Below are 16,310 nucleotides of genomic sequence, written 5' to 3' on the forward strand. Positions count from 1 at the left end.
TATATAGAATCATTTAAGCAAACGTTTCTAGCTAAAAAACAGAGACCCAATAGGAAAGATATTTAGAAAGAAATATCATTTGGGAAAAAGAACACATTTATTAATTTGATATAATACTTATTTTCCAACTGGAGAACTGAAATAATAAGTTATTATATCAAATTAATAAATGTGTTCCAAGTGGAGAACTGAAAAAATGATCTTTTATACTACCAGAAAGATACAGCTACAATAATGTGGACCTCAGTTACTCAGATAACTGTGGAAAGACCATCTGCCAGAGAATATACTTCTTAATATATTCTAAATATATGTATTGAATACATCAGTACTGAAAGGAAGCATTTGTGATTAGTTAAATACAACTCACATATAACTCAGTTGCAAGGTTTGCTGGCTATGATTAACAGTTAAAGAGTTGAAGAGAGTCCTTACTATTAAGATTTCTGATCACTCAGTTCTTCTCGTCAGAGTGGAAACATGAATGTAAGGATAAGAAGCATTTACACTGTATTGTGATAATTGCTCTGCCTTAGGAAATACAAGCAATACCTGTAACTACATAAAGGCATTCAACCCACCTGTCACCCTGATTATGTCTATTGGCTAGTTTACGAGCCTGGCGATCCATCAAGCTTGTCCTAGATCGAGTTTTTTTCCAGGAATAGTAATATTTCACAAGGCTAGCAATTGTCTTATCTGGAAGCTTGAAAAAAAAATCATGTTAATATCAAGCAAGTTTATTCATAAACTCTGATTAACAGAATGAATAATATTTCTATTATTCTTTGATACTTAGCAAACAAAAGCATAGACAAAAAATATTTTCCCAGGTACCTTTATGAATTATAGAGCTAAAAAATTCAGCTATAGTCATAGCACCCCACCATACCTATGTCACTCACATTTCTAAATAAATATTCCTATTTATTCTGAGCAGGGAAAGGAGAGATAAAATTAAAATGATAAATGATGCAAATAGACTTAAGCTACAAAATGACTAATGATCACGCACTGCTTTGTCATACTGGCAAACAAGCACACACACTTCCAATGAAAAATGTTCTCTTTGATTATGGAAGACACTTAGATATATTTGCAAACATTATCTAATTTCCATTCATTCAAGTTAAAAGAGTTTAATGTAGCAACTTCTCAGATTTATATTATTTTGACACAATACTAGAAATTTAACAACTAGAAATAGCTTTTCTTTAAATAAAAAAGAGCAACAGCACCTGAACAATGTTGAAATAATACAGAATTTCTAAAAATTGGTTTTCATATCCAAAGGAATATAAATTTGAAAATAAAATCCTAATGTTAGAAAAATGAAACATTTAAAAATAAAACTGAAATTTTTTTCCTGAAATGACATATTTAATAACTCTATTAAACATATACTTAAGTCATAATAAATGTTAATTTATTACAATGAAATGACACATAATGATCATGCATTAGAATAGTAGAAAATAAGACTATGTAAAATATACTTATTTAAAAATATTTTTAAAAATTAAAATTAGATTGGAAAACTTTTTTGTTTTTAATAATTAGGAAGTGTTTAACAATAGAATAAGTTTATCACTCAGGTATGAATCACAGTAAGAGCAAAATTACCATACCATTTGCTGAATCCTGTGAAAGCTCTTCCCATGAAAACTAAAGGCTTGTTCAAATAGGACTTTATCTTCCACTGTCCACTCATCCGGAAAGGGAGTGAAATTAGGGAGATCAGCAAGGGACTTCTCAATGTTATGTTTATGCCAGAACAACATGCCAAGTGCCTTTGAAGAGAAATCATTCCCCTTTGGTTTTAATGGACTTATGTTCCATCACACTTAAGAGAGTTAAACACAAATTAGGTTAAAATCTTAAGCCTATGACTTCAACTGAAGATACACTCACAGTTTGGGGCTTTTAATCAGGGGTGCCCAGGTAGCAGACCTCATTTATTTATTTCTTTTAATCAGGGCCTCAGAACAGTAAATGTTCTTACATACCATATTTGCTGTAGAATCTAGAAAAAGTGAGCTGAGGAGAGTGGCTATAATTACTAAAGCAGGTTTGTAGGCTCATATCAAGACTTTCACTCACATTTATTCATTTGTCAATGTGTAGAGAAAAATATGCTAAAAGGAAAAATAACCTGTAAGTCAATACTTAAATGAAACTATCAATTATAACACAAAACTAGAAGTGCTCAGTCAAGACTCAGTAGAGAAATATTTAGGTTTTAACCTGTTACAAGTGTATCATGGGCTAAATACTTCTAAGAAGTAAGAGTACCTCAACTGCAACTTTAACAATATTTTACCACATATATTTTTAAATGTTCTTTATTATCATAATATACACAAAGAATTATTATGAGGCATATTAATAACTTCAATGACTTTATTACCAAATCATAGGAAAGCCTGAAATGGATAATTTCTAACAATTCAACAACTTTCCCTTCTATTGTAAGTAAGCGGTAGGTCTTTATCTTTACTATAAGGTACAGAGTATCATTTAGGGGATAAAGATTTATTTTTTAAGAAGAGATACAGCAACTTTTTAAATAGTGAGTTTTAAATTTCTGTACTTTGGTAATACTCCTTGAAAATGAAAATGAAAATATGTATAGTCACATTTTGAAGGATTAACCTTCTCAAACAAATATTAAAAAGCAAGCCGAGGCTTAAAAACAAAATACGTAATCAAAGTCTTCAAAATCCACAGAATAGTTAACTACATTTAGATAAACATCTCAGCTTCACTGAAATGACTTTCTATTATTTAATCATGTTACTAACTATAAAGTTAGCTCTTAATAATCCAGGTTACAGAAAATTCACTTACTTTATATTAATTCTGATAAAGGTTGATTTTTTACTTAGTCAAAATGAAATTTAAGAATTTCTATTTCACTTTTACTTTTCCATGTTCTCCATTCCCTTATTACTAGGGATATATATATCTCCTTTTAAAGTTATCTAATTTTTTTTAAAGCCCTTTGTGAATGATTTCCTTCAAAATCTAAAAATCTTAATTATTTCTTTAAATTAAAAGTTTAACTTTTAGGACTTTTAGGTTAAAAAGTCAAAGAGAATTACCTCTACTTAAAAATATTTTCCCTTTTTCTTGAGCATCTGCTAGAGTAATCCTGAAGGCTTTCAGATACTTTAAGAACTCAAAACAGATAAGAAACAGAGGTGTCGAGAGAAAAATGTTCAAGTCCTTGAGATAAATAATGTTTATAAAAGCAAAATCCTTGATGATGAAAGGTCAGACTTTGCTAGGACTTTTGTAGTAGCTATAAAGTTGGTTGAACTTATGCAGTTTCTTAAGACAGAAACTATCATGAGATGTTCTTTGGATTTGATAAATACTGAGGCAAACTTTAATATTAAAATGTTTCTCTACATACCTGTTCCACATTGTAGCCATGTTTCTCCTTTGCAATTGCAATATATTCATCCACTGTAATGAAACAATGTTATATAATTAATTATTCTCATTTACTTCATTTGCCCGGTTGACTCTTTTTTTTTTTAACAAAGCAAAATTTAAAAACAATTACACTCTAGGGGTAAAAAAATAGCCAAAGTCATTTTCCATGAAATACTATAAAAAAGACTTTCACTTCTATGACCAGGATCAGAAGTTCACTTGGTTTAAAATTTTACTTAGTATGAGTTATCTCTGTGACCATACAGCATCTACTTATTAAATTCACTGACATTACTATAATTATTTTTGTATTAAAAAAAAACCAATCTGTGGTTAGCCAATAAAGCCTAATTACAGTATAAAATATTAGGTAACTTCTATTGCAGTCTTTATTTGAAGAGACAATTATTTAAGACCCCATCTCATGTTTAGAGTTTTCCCAAAGCTTTTACCTTCCCGTTTCTGATTACTGTATAAAGGATGGTTTATCTATAGTTTTGCCAGCTATACATAATTACAATTTATATATACTTCAGTATTCCTAAAATTTTCTTCAGCTCTTCCGGCTAGCTATACAAAAGATGTTTGAATATTCCATTTTTCTTCATCCTCAATTATTGTAATCAAGCCAGTAGAGTTGTTTAAATAAGCAGTTTCTATGATGATATATATACTGGCTATTTCAAGGCTTCATTGCTAAGAAATCTGCCACTTCACATTCAGCAGGACTCAGTTTTACGTGAAGTCCTTCTTGATCCTATATTTTATATATATATATATATATATATATATATATATATATATATATATATATATATATACACATATATATAAATTCTTTAAGCACATTTTTGAGAAGCAGTGGTTGAGAATTCTAATCCTAGAACAGCTGGGCTACCTGGACTTGGTTCCCAGCCCTGTCACTTGTTTTTGGATTTTAGGCAATTAACTTGACCTTTTTGTACCTTAGTTTCCTCACTATAAATAGTGATAAAAATAGTACTATATTTAATACTATTCCTCCTAGGATTAAATGAGCTAATATATGTAAAGTGCTTGAAACAGCATCTGGCCCATTTTAAGTACTTTCTAAGAGTTTGCTGTTATTAATAGTACAGTACAGTTTAATATATAAATATGCTGCTATAACAATAATGCTGTTAAGATTAACTAATTTTTATGGATGTTATTATATCTCCCTAAGACTGGAAGCTTTTGATGAAGAAAATCCAAATATTATATTCTATTTAGAACCCCTAGTACTTAAACATATGACAGGTCTAAACACATGCTGATTAACAAAAATGTCTCATAGTCCTATAAATAGAAGGCTGAACAATACCAATCACCCTGTGGCTCTCAGCCCTGGCTATGTATTAGAATCAGTAGGGGAGCTTTAAAAAAGTAAGTCCTGGCTCCACCCCCAAGATTTCTGATTTAATCAGTTTGAGGTAGAGGCCAGACATCAACAGAATTTTTTTTAAAGTTCCCCTAAGTGATTCCAAGCACAGCCAGGGATGAAAGTCACTACCCTGTACCTTCAGTTGGATATTCCACATGGACACACCACTACCAGGACATGTTGGCTTTCTGAATTTTGTTTTCCATTTTGCTAAGAAATGCACCATTGTATAAAACAGTGCTAAAACAGCAAACGCCAATGACACCCTAATGCTCAGTTTGTGACTGAAAACCTCTGCCTATAATGAAGATTGAACCAAAAAACCTGATCGTCTCTTTCAGGTTTCTCAGTATACAAAATGTACAATTTTGTGTTTTCTGTTAAGAATACCTCAAGGGCATATAATTCCTAGGTTACCAGCTAGACTTTTTGCTGGTATTCTGAAGCTCTTAAATAGGAAGAATTATCAGGTATGCAAAACAATACCCCGTTTTCAATTTTTAGTTCTCTTACTGCATCAATAAGTATGACTTACTATGCACATGATATATAGGACATCATTAATTTTCATGAAACTAAATAAACCATCATGGGACATCTTTAAGATTTAGTAAATATTTTTAAAAGACAAGCTTATTTTACAGCCACTAGAATAGCTGTTCAGTGGTTTTTGTTTGTTTGTTTTAATAAATCAAATGATAACTGAATGGAGGGGTGGGGATCTTAGTTTTGTTACCTGCACGTTTCCTATATCTGATGTGCCGCAAAGGATCAGGTCCGCTACATCACATTGAAGTCTAAAGCCACACCATGATTCAAGAAGTGCATGGTCAATGATCCAGAAGGTCTCCGTCCAGAAATGGAGAGCACAAAGATGACCTGATTGATGGCTGCTGAAGTCAGTTCTTTCCCCTTTCCTCTTTAAAATGGTAATGATAGTGGGCTCTTGGAAGTTTGAAGGCATTTCTTTACAGCTTCATATACTGAGGAATAGCCTGTGCAGATGTCTACATAGTAACTCCCTCCCCTGCTTGAGGATTTAAGCAGCAATGCCATCAGATCCTAGGTTTTTTCAGTCTTCCTGGGCCTGACACAAATTGGAATGATCAACCCACTATCTTTCAAAAGGAAAAACATTCTAACATAACAAGCTCCATCAAAAAAACAAAACAAAACAAAGACAAACTGATTTCTTATGAGAATCTAAGAGACCCAAAAACAAATATAAGTTGCATTTTGAATTGGTTGATAGATTCCCTATTGACATAAACATTCAATTTAAGAAAACTTACATTTGGCATCTGGGATACTGTGATATGGAGACCATACAAGCATTCCTCCATTGTCTTTATCGGTGTACTTTGTAGCACCTGGGGAAAAAATTAATTATTTTGAATATGATGAACTTTACATTCAAAATAAGTATAAACAAAGTAAGTTTTATTTCGATTTTAGTACAGTACCTGCAAAAGAGGACAAAGAAACAAAGTACAGGAAAACAAAGGAAGGAAAACAGATATACACTAAATATAGTAAATATACCACTTATAGATACCAACGAAATTTCACAAACACTGAAGCTTACCCTCTTTAAATTAAAAAGAAAGACTTTATTAAGTACATTTTATATCCCTACTTCTTAACGGGTAGTAAATCTGATTTAACCTTCTATACGTTACTTAGGAGTCATTAAAAACTCTGGCTTTAAAACTAGAGCAAATACCTCAGGTGATGAGTTAATTGTTTTGCCCATATCTAAATGGGCCAAGATTATTATAATTTTTAAATACCTGTATATGCTTTTTATGGTTTTTATTTAATCTTGTTCTCCTTGCTAGGAATCTGCCAGTTATTCCTTTTTAGAGTTAATTTCATTTATTACTTTTTATATTTATAAAAGTTTGTACTCTGTGTAAGAGGAAAACAAAGTCAAACCATGGAAAAGTTAATAATGCTATTTCTCCTTAATGTAATCTGAGTCTACCTCTAATCTAGAAGCATACTACTGCTGTTTCTAATTTTTTTTTTTTTTTTTTTTTTTGCGGTACGGGGGCTTCTCACTGTCGTGGCCTCTCCCATTGCAGAGCACAGGCTCCGGACGCGCATGCTCAGCGGCTATGGCTCACGGGTCCAGCCGCTCCGCAGCATGTGGGATCCTCCCGCACCGAGGCACGAACCCGTGCCCCCTGCATTGGCAGGCGTACTCTCAACCATTGCGCCACCAGGGAAACCTGCTGTTTCTCATTTATTTCTAATCTGTTATAATCTAAAAAGTCAGAAAAATCAAGCTCTATTGAAACTGATTTAAGTTAAGAATAGACAGAGGGGCTTCCCTTCTCTAGTGGCGCAGTGGTTGAGAATCTGCCTGCCAATGCAGGGGCCACAGGTTCGAGCCCTGGTCTGGGAAGATCCCACATGCCGCGGAGCGGCGGGGCCCGTGAGCCACACTACTGAGCCTGCGCGTCTGGAGCCCGTGCTCCACAACGGGAAGAGGCCATGATAGCGAGAGGCCCGCGCACCGCGATGAAGAGTTGCCCCCGCTCACCGCAACTAGAGAAAGCCCTCACACAGAAACGAAGACCCAACACAGCCAAAAATAAATATATATATTAATTAATTTATATATATAATAAGATTTATTAAGAAATAAAAAAGAATAGACAGAATGAACGAAAGGCCTGACACAGCTATCCCAGAGCCAAGTCCATGCCAGTAGGTTCTGTCTTTAAATACTCGATGGTCCTTTCCTGGCTTCTTCCTAGTTCTTAGGTGCATTCAAGTTAATTAAAACTATAAGCTGTTGAGGCCTCTCCCGTTACGGAGCACAAGCTCCGGACGCGCAGGGTCAGCGGAGAGGCCCGTGAACCGCAAACAAAAACAAAAACAAAAAACTAAGAGCTGTTGATAGCCACCAGCAACTAATGCCTAGAATTCCAAAATTACTCACAGAAAACATTAATATAATTCTGAGGTTAAACTGTAATCATTTATAAAGTTATAAGATATTCAGAATAAAGAATATTCATTTCCAGGGGTAAAAGTAACTACTATTATACTCCCAATTACAGACTTTATCATGCAATAATTTAATGTCATTCAGCCGTTCTTTATTTTTGGAGAATAATAACACATCACTACTGTATATTCAATCAACAAATTTTAGTTAGAGAATGACACACTGTTAGTGCAATATGAAGCTAAAATTGTTATGTGTGTTTTATTATAAGGAAAAATTAGGTATGGAGAAAAAAGTATTGAGAGAATACTATAAAAGTATTAGAAAAAAGCATAATTACAAAATAAACCTAAAAGCAAAACATATTGCATTTTGTCATAACTATCTTTAATAAGAGGATAAAAATAGGAGCTGAGAATTTAAGAAAATGCAAGTTAGAAGTACATTATCTAAAAGTTATATTCAATAAAAATAAATTTTAAGCTATCTTTAAAAAACTTCTTTAAAAAATATTAAGATATATATTTAATTTTTAACCACATAAAATAAAAACACAAAAGCAAAATAGCTAAACCACTCAGTGGAAATAAAACAGACATCTAAGTTGATCAGAAGCCTTTATTTAAGTAATAAAATCTATTGCTATTTCTAGTGAGTATCCTAAACTTCAATCCTTTAGTATGGGACTGATTCATTTTCACTACGGACTGTGACAAAGATAATTTAAATACTACTTAAAAGAACATGGAATGCAACAAAGAAAAGTCTTCCATTAAGTCTCAAGTCTTGATAGCATACATGCTTAATATTTAGACATATTTCCTTGCATCTGATTCTTGTATTACAGAAAATCTGAATTAAAATATTTTCATTAAATATCTCTTCTTAAACAGATATAAACTTTTTATTTTTTTTTTTGTATTCTTGCCCATGAAGAACAACAGTTAAGTTTCCTCAAAAATTCTTAGCACTGTAATTAAGGGCCCGATCTTCTGACAGAAACTGGCATCCAAATTGTGGGGACTAACAGCTCTTCTAATATGGGTGTATATATCTGGAGTATAGAGAATGCCTAATTAGGCATTTCACAATGTTCTTTCCCTGACTACTGACTTGAATTGGGCGCCACCATTTTCAATCATATATGTGTCCCACTAGGACCAAAAGATGACTGATGTTTATAGGAAATGAGAGATAGCTTAGCATAATGGTTAAGAGTGTAACCACTTATAGAGCCAGACTCCAGGTTTGCATCCCAGCTCTGCCACTTCCTAGCTTTGTCACCTTGAGCAAATTTACTTAATCTGTCTCTGCGTCAGTTTAACCCATCTTTAAAAATAGGGATAATGAGAGCACCTTCTTCACAGAGTTGTTCAAAAATGAAGTGAATTCATATATGTAAAGTACCTGGCATGTGGTAAGCACTACCTAAGACTTATGATTACTACTATATGCTTACTGAAGACAGTTCTTTAAGTTCCCTTCTTTCTGTACTCTGGAAAGGCTTCTTCCTACCTATCAATCAAATAAAAATATAAATGTATAAAATCTCATGGGGCTCTAACTCAAACGGCTGATGACCTCTCTTACCAACCCTTTGAAAATGAAACTGAATAGCTGAAATGACTTTTTTGTTTTACTGACAACTCAGACCTGATTCCTCTCCTATAAAAGAATAGGAGAAAGTAACTTGCATTATTAAAAACAATTTACCTCTCAGGATGATTTGCATTCAGTAAAGCTTTACCCTTTCCATCATAAAAGTTGAAGTCAACCAAAATATTTAAAGGACACAAAAACACAATTTTTATTTTGCTTTTATCTATAACAATATTTAAGATTATACCTCAGAACTGTCTGATATTCAGAAATAATACTGAGAATCCAATTTGACTCAGCAGCAAAATAACCAAGGCCTTAGAAGTAGCCTATCTTCTGAATGGATCAAAAATAAACAAACCAAAACTTAGACAGCAAGTAACCACAATTTTAAAAGACTATAGTAGCTCAACAGCTATGAAAATAAAATTATTGAGCAATCAGTTTTTTAAGTATTAAATGAAACAAAAGTTCAAGCCTTCTGAAAACTTTTAGATCTCCTTAACTGCAGTTGGTAAAATACATTTATGAGACCAATTTGGGGAAAACCAACAACAAAAGTATAATTTTGATTAGGATTTCTATACAATAGCAAGTTTCAAAGTAAGTACAAAAATATAAATCTTCTATTTCTTTTAAGATTTCCTTTAAGACATTCCAACTAAGGATTTTGATGGAAATCATGGAACAAATATTCTATATAAAGAACTTAAATATTGAGATCAGTAAGACACTCCAAATATTTTTAAAATATACTTAATTCACCAATTTCAAACCAAGGTAAACAAAGACATTCCAAGCAGTACACAAGCATTAATAAGTTTTCTGGGAATCAATTTTCAGGACTTCAAACTTCTCTATGTTTTCTTTCCCAAGACAATCTGCCTGAGAAATCACCTGCAGTCTAAGCTGTACACTTATTCTACTTCTGACCTCCTTCTTCACAAACACCCTTCCCTCACTTTAAAAAAAAAAAAAGGCAGGTCTCTCACCCATCCCAAATCTTACAAGAGTACACTGCCTAAAATTTAAAAACCTCTATGATGCCAAACGAACATCAGCAAAGCTCTCTTTTACTCAAGGCACCATGACTATTACAGTTTTAATTAATTGCACATTAATTATAATAACTCAAGCCAGAAGAGATTTAACACTTAGAACCTTATGTTCACAAGAATACATACTATGACGGTAGAGAAATTGGATAGGTGATCAATAAAGCACTTTCAAGCACAAAAATGTATTATAAAATTCTGTGAGGAAAATGCATGGAAATGATTTCAAAAACAAAAGGAACAATGTTAGAAGACTGTTCATATATTTTATAAAATAGATACTACCACATTACTATCGCATTTACATTTAATTGGATGCATTTAAAATAAGTATATAACAACTTTATTTCAAAGTGTTAACATTTTCAGTACACTGGAGATTACATTTTTCAACTAATAAACTCAGTGACAAATAACAGATGTCAACTTAAAAATATGTGAATCTGTTTTTTCAAATATCTTCTACGAGTATGCAGGCAAAATATTTTGAATGCCACTGCTTTATATACATGAATTTTTACTTAATCTTGTCATATAGTTAAGAGTATCTCCCTTTTACAAATGAGAAAACTAAGGCTTGGACACATCAGGTACCCGGTTCATCCAAGGTCACTACGCCACAGTGGCTAAAAGGCATATGATAAGAGGTAAGACTCTTAATCACCACACAAAACTGCTCCTCGTGACGTAAGCATAGTCAGTAGGCACTAAATAAAAGTTGGGGAGGGCCTAGCAAAGAATCAAAAGGAAGAGTCACCTAAAAAAGAATCAAAAATCCGCTTAGTAAATTTTTATAACGGCATTCTTAGCAATGGTCCATCAATTAACATAAACTGTTCCAAATCTCCTAACTTCAGTAATTCCAATTTAAATATCAGTTCTTCTCATATTTTGTACAATACTCATTTTAATAATTCATTCTTTCTGTGCTTAATTTCTATCATCTCCTCCAATAAAAATGACCTCCACAAAAAAATCCTCTTTTAATTTTCCTACATTCTGATCATCATAATCTTGATACCTCAGGAATTTTTCTTCCAAACGACTTGGATGGCTATGGGTGGGCAACCTTCATGAAGACAGACTGAGTGGTTTATGAGACTAAATAGTATGAAGAAGAGAAAAGGAGGAGCTGACCATTTCTCAATTTCTATCATTAATTAATAAACATCTTTTCCTCTTTATCTCTTCCAAAGAAATATGTTTAAGTTCTCACCCAATGATATTGATTGACGTGGAGTAAAAACTTCACACACCAACACAACATTTAGAATAAGATAGAGCAGTGGTACTATGTTGAATGGCATACAGGCTCAAAATTTCCTTGTAAAAGGTGTCTAATAATTGATAATCTACATTTGCTTGACAAGATTTGCCTATAACAACTATAGAAAAGCCCACCTAAGTTTAAATGATAACTGGTTTTAGCTGTGTCTTTGGGTTGAATATTCTGCAGATTATTAAGGAGAAAATGAATACAGGCATAACTCGTTTTATTGTGCTTCACAGATATGTCCATCAAGTCTATCAGCACCATTTTTCCAATAGCATTTGCTCATTTCATGTCTGTGTCACATTTTGGTAATTCTTGCAGTATTTCAAACTTTTTCATTATTATTACATTGTTACGGTGATCTGCAATCTTGGATGTTACTATTGCAGTAAATGGTTAGAATTTTTTAGCAATAAAGTACTTTTTAATTAAGGTATATACATTGCATTTTTAGACCTAATGCTATTGAACACTTTTATATGCACTGGGAAAACTATAATTCGTGTAACTTGCTTTACTGTGACATTTGCTTTATTGCAATGGTCTAGAACCAAACCTGCAATTATCTCTGAGGCATACTTGTAGATGAAATTAAAGAATATCATATTTGTCCTTATTCTAATAAAAAGTATCAACTATATAGTCCTAGTAAATTATTGAGACTATAACTTTAAAAATTGTAATATTTGTGATTTTTCCCTCAAATATTCTACTTAGACAAATATTCTACTTAGACAAAATATAACGTAAATTGGATAATACAAATAGTGGCCATGTGAAACCACATACAAAGTATTCTGTACTTTCAATGAATTATTTTTCAAACTTTGAAATTTGTTCTAGTATTTGTTTGCTTGAAATTTTTTCCAAAAGTTGCTATAGTGATCAGGCTATGGCATGCATAAATTTGGTCTAGCATGAAGTCTGCGTCTTAAATACAAGATCCTTAATCAACTTGTGTACAGCTGTCTATGAAATATAAACCTATCTAATGGGGCAAAAAGATAGGTATGCTTATTACTCTGCTGAGTTCTAATTTGGAAATAAGTTTATTCTAGAAAAAACAGGATATCAATGAAAGCCCCAAATCAGAAAGGAATAAATGTATGCAGAATCATTCTTCACAATTATGAAATTTCATCTTCATTGAGTAACTGCCATTTGTCCACTCACACAACCTTGGCAAGAATTCCCCTAAGTATTTTTGTTTCCATTTTACAGCTAGAGAAACTGAGGTTTAGGGAGGGCCAGTGACTTGCTCAGGGCACAAACATAAGAGATGAGTGATTAATTCAGTCCGTCTTAAGCCAGAGCAAGCACTTTCCAAATGTCAAGCTAAAACCTGAGGCGGCCCTGTAATGTGAAAGTGCCATTCACCTACTAGCTACGTTAATAAAGAAAATTAGTTTCACAACAGTTAAAACTATTTGAAGCCCTCCAGCACACACACTGATAGCTTTTGAATAAAATGTATCAAAGCCATGTGATTTAGAAGGCAGCTTTTGAATAAAACGTATCAGAGCCATGTCATTTAGAAGGCAACTCTGATCTAGTGAGCACTCTTGTATCATTGTTTTTACCTGTTGAAAATAGCCTGCACTGACAATCCTTTTAACACACATTATTTTACCCTCTCCCTTGGGACAAAAAAAGCTGTCTAAACCCTAAAAATCTTTAAATGGTTGGTAAATATCACTTGCATTGCAGTAATGGGCAGGAGAGGAATGAAAATACCCACCGAGACCCTATAATCAAATAAACATGCTATTTCCCCCCCAAGAAATACAAGTAAGCCCTATAAATATCTAATATAGAATTCGAGAGTCTGACAGAGACACATTACTATACGCGGGCAATGGGCAAAAACAAGAAGCGAGGGGGTGGGGAAGCCCCTTCAAAGTCTGCCCAAAGCCTGTACTGAAGAGGGTCTGTGGTGGGCTGGGGGGAGAAGGAAACACGCTCCACTCCGAGAGGCTCCAACAAGGGCGCCTCCATATGCGGAACTCTCGCCCAATCCCCGTCCAGGCTGAAATCCCGTGACCGCCAGAGAGCCTGTTTGGAGAAAAGTAGACAGGGAGCCCGCAAGCTGGGCTGGCAGAGGACGCTGGAACCTGGCTGCTAGGGGAGAAAATGTCTCCTTGGCAGCTGCAGTCACTGTCCTGTGGTCTGACTTCCCAGGGCTGGCTCTGGAGCGAGGTGTGCCTCTGGCTTCTCCCCACCCTCTTCCCCCAATCCCATTCGCTCCGCGGCTCCTACACTCCGCAAAGCTGTCGCCACCAAAGCTACACCACCTAGCCAAAAAGAAAGAAAAAAGAAAATCCCGTGTGTGCGCGGGTCGGGCTGGGCTCGCCCTCGGCTTCGGCCGGTGACAGCAGCCCGGGGATCGCCGCCCTGGCAGAGCGCGGGCCTCCGCTCCCGGGGGCCGGTGGTGTGGCAACTGACATTTGCATGGTTCTTCCACACACAGCCCGCACACCCTCTCCTCTAGCTCTCGGCCCCGCAGCCGCTCCACCCCCGGCCTCCGACCCCCGAATCCGCCGAGGGGCCGTCTTCCTCCGTTCACCCCGGGCTCAAGCGGTAGAAAGGTGATGCCACCAGCGGGCAAGTGGCCTCCAAAGGAACCATGTTAACCTTGCAATGCACACATCTGCCCACACGCCCTGTGTCACAGCCCTGCCAAGCGTGACAGCCTCCCCGCCAAAGATGCCTGTCCATCCCAGCCCCGCATCTCCTCCCAACCGCACACCCGGACCCCAACCCCACCCGCCCGCCCTCTACCCCTTCCACCCTAAACCAATCCCAGAAAAGGGGAGACAGGATTTTGCTTAAGCAAACAGATCTACCTGGATCAAATTCAGGGATCCGAGCTTGGTATTCAGCTCCGACTCTCATCCCAACATCTGCAAAGCAAGGTCAAAAAAGAAAAAAAGAAAAAGGCGTGGGGGCAGAAAAAGAAAGAAAAAAGAAAAAGGAAGAGACACTTAATAAAATATGAAAATTGCTGAAGGGAGGAAAGAAGCGGCGGGTGGATGGGAAGATATTAACTCCGGGCACTCCGGGAGATGGCAGCGGATGGGGGCGGGGAGCCGGGGGGGGGGGCGAGGGCGGAGGATTGGGCGAGGGCGGAGGGACGGGGGTCGCGGCGGGTGCTGCTGCACTGCACCGGGAGTTCGAGGCTACCGCAGCGCCCGGGCTCCGAGGGGAGAGAGGGCGGGAGCGCGGCGAGGGGAGGGGGCTGGGGGAGGGGAGGAGGGAGGGGGGCAGGCGGGCTGGCTGGGAGGAGTTCGAGGCTACCACCGTGCTCGTCGTCGCTGCTGCAGCCGCTCTCGGGCTCTGAGAAGTGCAGCCCGCCGTTGGTGGACGAGGCACCGCTGCCACCGCCGCCCGCCGGGCTCTTGGCGCTGCCGTTGGCCGATCGGTTCTTCCCCAGTAACTCGGGCCCTTTCTCCATCATGCCGGGCATGGTAGAAGAGGGGAGGGGGAAAGGTGAGGAGAAGAGGTAGGCGTCAGGGTGAAGGGGGAGATGGCTTACGAGCGCGGGCGGGAGGGAAAGGAGGAGGAGGAGGAGACGGCGGCGGCGGCGGAGGAGGAGGAGGAGGGTGTTAATATGGAGCCGCCATAACCGCCCCGGTCCGGCAGTAGCGCAGTCGCCTCACAACAACCCGCCCCGGCCCCGCCTCTCTCCCCTCCTCCTCCGCCCGCCGGCCGCCCCGCGCAGTCCCCGGCGCCCCTCTCGGCCGCGCCGCGCTCTACGGCGCCGCCGGTATCACTCCGCCCCGCAGGGAGGTTCCGGCCGCCGGGCGGGGGAGGGCAGGAGGGGCGCAGGGGAAGAGGGGGAGGGGAGGGGAAGCCCCGCTCGCCGACGGACCGGGCAACCCCAACCGAGCGCTAATAAAATCGCCGTAGAGGCGCGGCCGCCTCTCGGGCTTCCTTTCTAGGGGGCGCTTCGGAGCGCGGGCGGAGGCGCACGCGAGGCATCCGGACTCTTTGCCCTATCTGGGCGGAAGGAACGCGGCCGGCCTGAGAAAGGGCCTGGTGAGACCCTAGGCGCCCGAGTTCTGGGAGCGGCCCCCCTTTTTTCTGGGGGGTTGCGCGGCGCGATGTCAGGACAGGCCTCGGCAGGAGCGAGGCCCTCTTGAGATGCTGCGGAGGACCGGCTGCCCAGTTTCATGGCTTCTCCAACAGCGTCGAGCTAGGGTCGTGCGCTTGCCCGCGGTGGAGTCGGGCGGAGTAACAGGGCGGTCTTCGGGTCCCGAGGCCCAGGTGGCCGGAGAAGTAGGCTCGATCCTAACCATCCAGACGCTGCAGTTTTGTTTCTGATCCTCAGAACTGGGGCCTGATTCCCTGGAGAGACTGAGGCTTCCGAGATGAGTTTCCAGTGCCGAGCAATACAGCTGTATATTGCTAAAAGGTGGTTGTTTTTGTTGGTTTTTTTTGGTAACCTTTCTCCTCCGTTTTCCTTCTCTTACCTTTTTTTTTTTTTTGGTCTTTGCTATTTCATTAGGGGAGTGGGTGCTGTCAGTTGTTAAATAAAATTAGGACAGGGTCCTTGCTCTGTTGGCGCTTTCTCAGTGCGCTGACCTGCGG

The 16,310-nt window shown here is 37.9% G+C and overlaps 1 protein-coding gene across 3 annotated transcripts in view; it reads right to left on the bottom strand.

The window, feature by feature from the left end:
* Positions 1 to 15,186, bottom strand: part of RCOR3 (REST corepressor 3) — a 48,605-nt gene extending 33,419 nt beyond the window's left edge. For 2 of the 3 annotated variants that reach the window (XM_065880012.1, XM_065880014.1), the window contains exons 1-6: positions 15,021 to 15,186; positions 14,567 to 14,623; positions 6,133 to 6,210; positions 3,416 to 3,468; positions 1,629 to 1,790; positions 582 to 706 (exon numbers count right to left, since the gene is read on the bottom strand). In XM_065880012.1, coding sequence (XP_065736084.1) covers positions 582 to 706; positions 1,629 to 1,790; positions 3,416 to 3,468; positions 6,133 to 6,210; positions 14,567 to 14,623; positions 15,021 to 15,186 — 641 coding nt within the window. Of the gene's footprint in view, positions 1 to 581; positions 707 to 1,628; positions 1,791 to 3,415; positions 3,469 to 6,132; positions 6,211 to 14,566; positions 14,624 to 15,017 lie in introns of all 3 variants that reach the window. The other variant, XM_065880011.1, reaches the window with a different exon arrangement.
* Positions 15,187 to 16,310: the final 1,124 nt, after the last annotated feature.

Source organism: Phocoena phocoena, chromosome 1 (assembly GCF_963924675.1).
Source record: "Phocoena phocoena chromosome 1, mPhoPho1.1, whole genome shotgun sequence".
In the NCBI taxonomy this organism is placed as follows: Eukaryota; Metazoa; Chordata; class Mammalia; order Artiodactyla; family Phocoenidae; genus Phocoena; species Phocoena phocoena.